The sequence below is a fragment of the Hoplias malabaricus genome, chromosome 13, assembly GCF_029633855.1.
Source record: "Hoplias malabaricus isolate fHopMal1 chromosome 13, fHopMal1.hap1, whole genome shotgun sequence".
Classification (NCBI taxonomy): domain Eukaryota; kingdom Metazoa; phylum Chordata; class Actinopteri; order Characiformes; family Erythrinidae; genus Hoplias; species Hoplias malabaricus.
The window spans coordinates 16,559,368-16,565,808 of NC_089812.1; the positions used below are offsets into that span (position 1 = coordinate 16,559,368).

The 6,441-nt window shown below is 36.4% G+C and overlaps 1 protein-coding gene across 1 annotated transcript; it reads left to right on the top strand.

Moving 5' to 3' along the window:
- The first annotated feature begins 589 nt into the window (after positions 1–589).
- cops6 (COP9 signalosome subunit 6) lies at positions 590–6,236 on the top strand. Its single transcript, XM_066642439.1, has 10 exons — positions 590–703; positions 2,392–2,517; positions 2,613–2,744; positions 3,098–3,186; positions 3,745–3,807; positions 3,903–3,950; positions 4,044–4,158; positions 4,302–4,394; positions 4,486–4,586; positions 5,821–6,236. The coding sequence occupies exons 1-10, from the start codon at positions 661–663 to the stop codon at positions 5,959–5,961; spliced, it is 951 nt and encodes a 316-aa protein (XP_066498536.1). The 5' UTR covers positions 590–660; the 3' UTR covers positions 5,962–6,236.
- The last annotated feature ends 205 nt before the right edge of the window (positions 6,237–6,441 follow it).

Genomic DNA, 6,441 nt, shown 5'->3' on the forward strand with positions numbered 1-6,441 from the left:
ATATAGTTCTAATTTTATTTATGTATATATCTTTATGTTTTTTATGGTTATTTTGAATTTTTATTTTTGTTTTACCTTATACATGCATCTATTATTCCCTTTATTTTATACACTATCCTATGTTAATTTTTTTATTATTATTATGGGAGGTATCGTAATCAAAGAATTCCACTGCTAGTTGTACCATGTATGAAACTTGAAATCAAAACTTTCTCATTTGATTAGATTTGGTTTGATTTGATTTGGTCCAGCATTTGCTTTTTGAAAATTGTAAGCAGGTTTTGTAGCTGATTATCCAGCTGGATATACGCACATTCATTCATTCACAGTGTTAATTTATTTTATTTTATTACAATATTTTTTTCCCTTTTGGAATCTATACTTAAACTCTTATTCATGTGTGTGCAGTTTAAATCTGTTAAATACTTGTAAACAACTTATATTGTTTACAAATTTGTTATAAATAAGGGGAGCGTGCTACTACTCGATACATATATATATATATAGAGAGAGAGAGACTTTATACGTAAAGACTTGCAAAAAAAAATAGTCATTTTTATTGTGGTCTATGTAGTGATTCTTGCGGCCTCTTGCGGCTACATTTTATTGTAGCACTAAGGAAAACAGCAGAACTGCGCATGCGCGTCCCAGCCAGAGAAGATGGCGACCAGCGGCGGTGGGGCGATGGAGGTGGACGGAGCAGGTGGGAGTTTTTCCAGGTTTAAAGCTTTAAACTATGAACATGCTGCGTGTGTTTACTGCAGAAATACTTACAGAATCATTCTGATTGATCTGTCTGTACTTTTATACCCTTTGACGCGCTAAACCTCCACATCTTGTCTTCTTGTGTTGCTTCCCTGGTTAGGAAACCCAGTGGTGGTCGCTGATTGGTTGTTGCAGACTAAAGTCTGTCTTTGATTGGCCAGTTTGCTGAATTATCCTGCCCCATTAGGGAAATACGCTTGCTGATAGGTTCATACAGATAGTGACGGGCTTGACATCGGCTGCAGTGAAATTTATCAGTTAAACAGTTAAGGAACAAACATTACATATAATTTTAAGTGAAAAATTTAATGATTTAAACTGACTGACGATAGTTTTACTAAAATAAATAAATAAATTACTTGTATAAGTGACTTAAATGCAAGCTTTAACATGTTATATGTTCGTTATGTCTCATTTTGAAAATCCATGACTTAATCAGTTTGGAAGAATTCTCAGTTTTATGTTGTTTTCATCCAGTGGTGTTGCCTCATTATAATATGCTTTATGCACTGCGCAAATGTTTCACACAGCTTTTGGGAATGGACAAATTCTGAAATTTAGCAGTTCATCTAGATGATAATAAATACATACCTGTAAGAACAGTTTAAATGTGTTCTTGGATTAATTCAGTTGAAGCGAGGAGAGGAATAGTTTCACCAGCCTGCCCCAAAGCACTTTAACTTTTTCTATATTTACTTCCACCTTGAAGATACCCCATATGATGTGTTTTATTACACTGTAAACCAGAGAATCTAAGAAAAATATGGCAAGTAAGCATGATTTTAACATATGTAGGTATGGTTACATTATTCTACATAGTAGGGCTATGCCATGTCATATTGTGTGCAATAATATTGCAACTTTTTAAACAATAAAAAAAATCTATATCGTGATTATTATGAATGTGTTATATATACATTCATTATGTCATTTTATGCACAGCGAGATGTACAGTAAAAATTTGCTCCTAAAAAGGAATGACCTCAGTCATGTGGAGGTGGTTTCGATATAAAATATTAATATTCTAAATATTTTTTATACAATGTCAGAATCTTGGTAAGTTATGGTTGTTTACAAAATAAGCAAATGTTTACACGTTTATTTGTTTTTTCTTTTGTTTGAAATTGTTAGATTTGTACTAAAATAAAATGTAATTGAATATAATTTAAATAAGAAACATTAATAATTTAATATTGTTAATATTAATATAACATTTATTTTGATGCAATAGTGTTCTTAAAATGAATACAGTTATTTTTAATGTTTTTTCATATCGCCAATAATATTGTTATTGCCAAAATACCCTGAAATATCATGATTGCCCACCCCTACTACATAGTACTACATCATTTAAAAAAAGAAGGTTTCTAAAGAACAGATTCACTTTGCCTAGCTGCACTTCTGATTGAATAGTGGTTTTGAGGATGTGATGTTCTGTATTAGATAATTATCCTATTTTCAGGTTGAATGAATTAAACAATGCCATAATAATCAGTTATGGAGATCTTTATTAAAACCCTGAATTTCTATCATTCCAACATAATACATTATCACTAAAATGCCTTTCAGGATCAATAAAAGTTTTATTTGACCGATATGTATATACGTGTGTGTGTGTGTGTTCAGCAAGTCCCAGTGTGATGGCATCTGGAGTCACCGGGAGTGTGTCGGTGGCGCTGCATCCTCTCGTCATCCTGAACATCTCGGACCACTGGATCCGGCTCCGCTCTCAAGAGGGCCGTGCCATGCAGGGTGAGAGAAGGCGAAAAAAGTGATGCTGATATCTGCAGGGCTGATACACTGTAATACTTACACATCCGGTTGTGTCTGTGTGTTTTGTGTTACAGTGATTGGGGCTCTGATAGGGAAACAGGAGGGCAGAAACATTGAGGTGATGAATTCGTTTGAGCTGCTGTCACACACTGTAGAGGACCGCATTCACATTGATAAAGAATATTACTACACCAAGGAGGAGCAGTGTGAGTAATGATGCACACGTGTGTAATGTGTAAATGCAGCATGATTGTTGAAGTGCACTGCTTATTATTTTTGGTTTCTGCTCTGATGAAATTTTGAAACAAGTGTTATACTGACATAATAATGCCGCATTATCATATTGTAAAAATTTTGCATTTTAATAACTGTTTTAATAGTTTATTTTATAAAACCCACATTTTATCATTTAGTGGATGTTTTCTTTTGTTATATAACTCAAAAATTTGTCTAAACAAAGACAAAACACACAAACAGATTCACAATTGAAACACTCTAGTATCTAGACAGTCGTCAAACAGGCATACAAATGTGCTTTATATATGTTTATCTCTGTCAGTCAAGCAGGTTTTCAAAGACATGGAGTTTCTGGGCTGGTATACGACTGGTGGCCCTCCTGATCAGTCGGATATTCATATTCATAAGCAGGTGGGTAGCTCAGCTCTTAATGTGTAACAAATTGAAGAGTAACTTTGACAGTGCAACTTCTAGAGTTGTTGTCCACCATCTACGTCACATGCAAGACGCCTATTAGAGTTTCTGAACACCATCTTTTAAACCTTATTCCTTGAATTAGTAAGAAATAACATGTTTTCTGACAATCAATAAACACAAGTTAGGAACACAGATTCTACTGTATTTATTTGTTTGACACGTTCATATAGCTTGTGCTTAGCCTTTAAGGATGAAGCACTTACTAGACTTCACTTCCTCAGCAGAGTAGCATCTAGAAGACAAAAGGAAGAAAACTGAATAAATTTAACCCCCAAAAGTAATATAAATTGTATGTAATGTTAAATATAAAACATCATTATCATTTGTCTCAAAGACATGGATCAGAACAACTGCTAAATGACATAAATATAAAAGTAAAAGTAAAGCACTGTCTAAATGCTTTATGCTAAATGCTTAATTTTCCTGTGTCTACATTGCGTATTTATAATTAGCTGTCATTTTGGGACATTTTTCTATGACTATGTGTTACAGGTGTGTGAAATAATTGAGAGTCCACTCTTTCTGAAGCTGAACCCCATGACTAAACACACAGATGTAAGTTAATTCAGCAGTGTTATTACACAAACTTAATGACATCAATTTGTTCACACAGTGAAGTCTTTACAGTAAATGAAACTCTCTCTTTCCAGCTTCCAGTGAGTGTGTATGAGTCTGTGATTGACATCATTAATGGAGAGGTGGGGATAATGATTATTTTATTATTGTTGTTGTCTGTGAAGCTGTTGTCACTGCTTGTGGATGCTGAATTGGTTCGGTCTTGTCTTTGCTAGGCAACAATGTTATTTGCGGAGCTGACGTACACACTGGCAACGGAGGAGGCAGAGCGTATCGGAGTCGATCACGTAGCTCGCATGACCGCCACAGGCACGGGAGAAAACTCTACAGGTAACACACAACACAGCACGCTCACAGGAGAAGAATCTGGCAGTATTACACAGAAACGAGACAGTATTAGAGGAGTACACATATGCACTATACACCGATAAGTCTGTGGATTTTCTCTCTCTCTCTATCTCACTCTCTCTTAGTGGCTGAGCACCTGATTGCTCAGCACAGCGCAATAAAAATGCTGCACAGCCGAGTGAAGCTGATTCTGGAGTATGTAAAGGCTGTAGAGGCAGGTGAGTACAGAGGCAAATTGCTGCGTGGAGATAGAGACCATACATGTTAATTGTGTGTGTCACCTTATTTGTTTTGTATCTGTTTGTGTAGGTGAGGTTCCATTTAATCACGAGATTCTGCGGGAAGCAAACGCTCTGTGTCACCGACTCCCTGTACTGAGCACGCTCAAGTTCAAAACCGACTTCTACGACGTGAGTTAAATGCACGCACATTCCTGCATGTCCTATCTGCTATAGTTTTTCTGACTTTAAGCCCATTTTGTCCACTTTTTGCGTTAAGCAGGTTGACATATGGTTGGCATATGCACTATTCCTGAACGTCCTGTGATATTTACAGTGTTTATATGTGATGCAAGTGCAAGCTGTATGTGCAGCTGAACTTTGGCAGAAATAGGTACATCTTAAAGGAGCAGAATTAATTCATTAAAAGCAGTGTCCACCCTTTGACCATACAGCATGTAATTAAACAACGCACATCAACAAAAATGCTCAATAGGTCATGCTGACCTCAGTTTGAATCAAGACCACAAGATTAAAATACCTAAAAACTTAAGCTGTTTTTACATTTACATTTAGGTCCAGACATTTTTCAGATTTGCTCTTTCCTCCAGAGAAGAGAAGTCTTCTCCAAAACATTCCCAGCTCTGTTCACACAGGTGTCACTCAGACATTACCCGAACTGTGCACCGTGATGTCCAGCACGAAGGTTATCGGCATTTGCATTCACACATAGAGCTCCTCTGGTTAAGTCCAGAAAGATTCTGGGTTCCTGTACATGTGTGAAAGGGGTTTTAGAAGAGGATTTATTATTGAATGTATAGAAAGAGCTTCAGTCACAGACTGTTACCAATAAGTGTTGGAAATTGTCATCAAAATCATACATTTATTATTTGAAATTATTATATAAAATTATATTATTATATGAGAACCTGTTTTATGAGAATATCAATGCAGGACATGATTAATCCCAATTATAATTACACAGAGAGAGATGTTCTTGCAGAGCTGCAGTGTATCCCTTTGTTATAAAGATTAGTGTAAAACGCATATGGACTGATCTGCAGAGATGAGGGTATAAAGTTATATAGTCTGATTGTATGTTTGGCAAACAAATGACAAACTATGGCTTCTGTGTTTGCCATATATTAGATATTTTCAGCACTTATGGACATTTTCAGCTAGAGACCTCTTAGATATTTCTCTTTACCTTCATCAACAAAACATCAACCGAGGGAATATCTTTTGTTCTATGTCTCCAGCACAGTCACCGAGACTTCAAGAATCTGTGGCAGAAAGTGTAAAACCTGTACTTATGACTTGTGATGTCCATTTGGATGTATAGATCTTTCAATGTATTATTTGAGTAAATAAAAACAGCTATTTCTGATTATAATTACCTAATTTTTACCCTCTGTTATTTTTTCAGCAATGTAACGACGTGGGGCTGATGGCGTATCTCGGCACAATCACCAAAACCTGCAACAGCATGAACCAGTTCATCAACAAGTTTAATGTTCTCTACGACAGACAGGGAATCGGCCGCCGCATGAGGGGGCTGTTCTTCTGATTTACACACACACACACAGACCCCAAAGAAACAGCCTGCTGCTGACAGAACAGCTCTGAAATATAAACACACACACACACACACACACAGGCTTGTACAAAGTTGTCCTGAAACTGTTCTGTTAACACATTACTGCCTGTGGGGTAACAATATTTAACATGAGCTAGTTTTAGTCACACACACACAATCTTACAAATGCATGGGTTCTGGAGACTCTGTGATTTTCATTGTATTTAGAAGATTCTGGAAATAAATGTGATTTTGATTTTTGGGAATATTTTGTGAAGTTCTCTGGGAATAAGTTTTGTAGTGTCCTTGCACGAGGGCTAGTCTTTGCTCCCAGTATCAATCCATGGGCCCTTGGTGCTCATGACCCTGTCCCCGATTCACTGTTTGTCCTTTGTTCGATTACTTTTGTTAGGATCTAACCATTGTGTACCAGCAGACTTCAAGTCCTGCCTTTCTGGAGATGCTCTGATC

What these genes read in the sequence shown, in the direction of transcription:
- cops6 (XM_066642439.1), top strand. Translation starts at nt 661, where the DNA reads ATGGCGACCAGCGGCGGTGGGGCGATGGAGGTGGACGGAGCAG. An exon ending in AGAGGGCCGTGCCATGCAGG is followed by an intron (nt 2,518 to 2,612) that starts GTGAGAGAAGGC and finishes TTTGTGTTACAG; the next exon opens with TGATTGGGGCTCTGATAGGG. An exon ending in TCAAAACCGACTTCTACGAC is followed by an intron (nt 4,587 to 5,820) that starts GTGAGTTAAATG and finishes TTATTTTTTCAG; the next exon opens with CAATGTAACGACGTGGGGCT.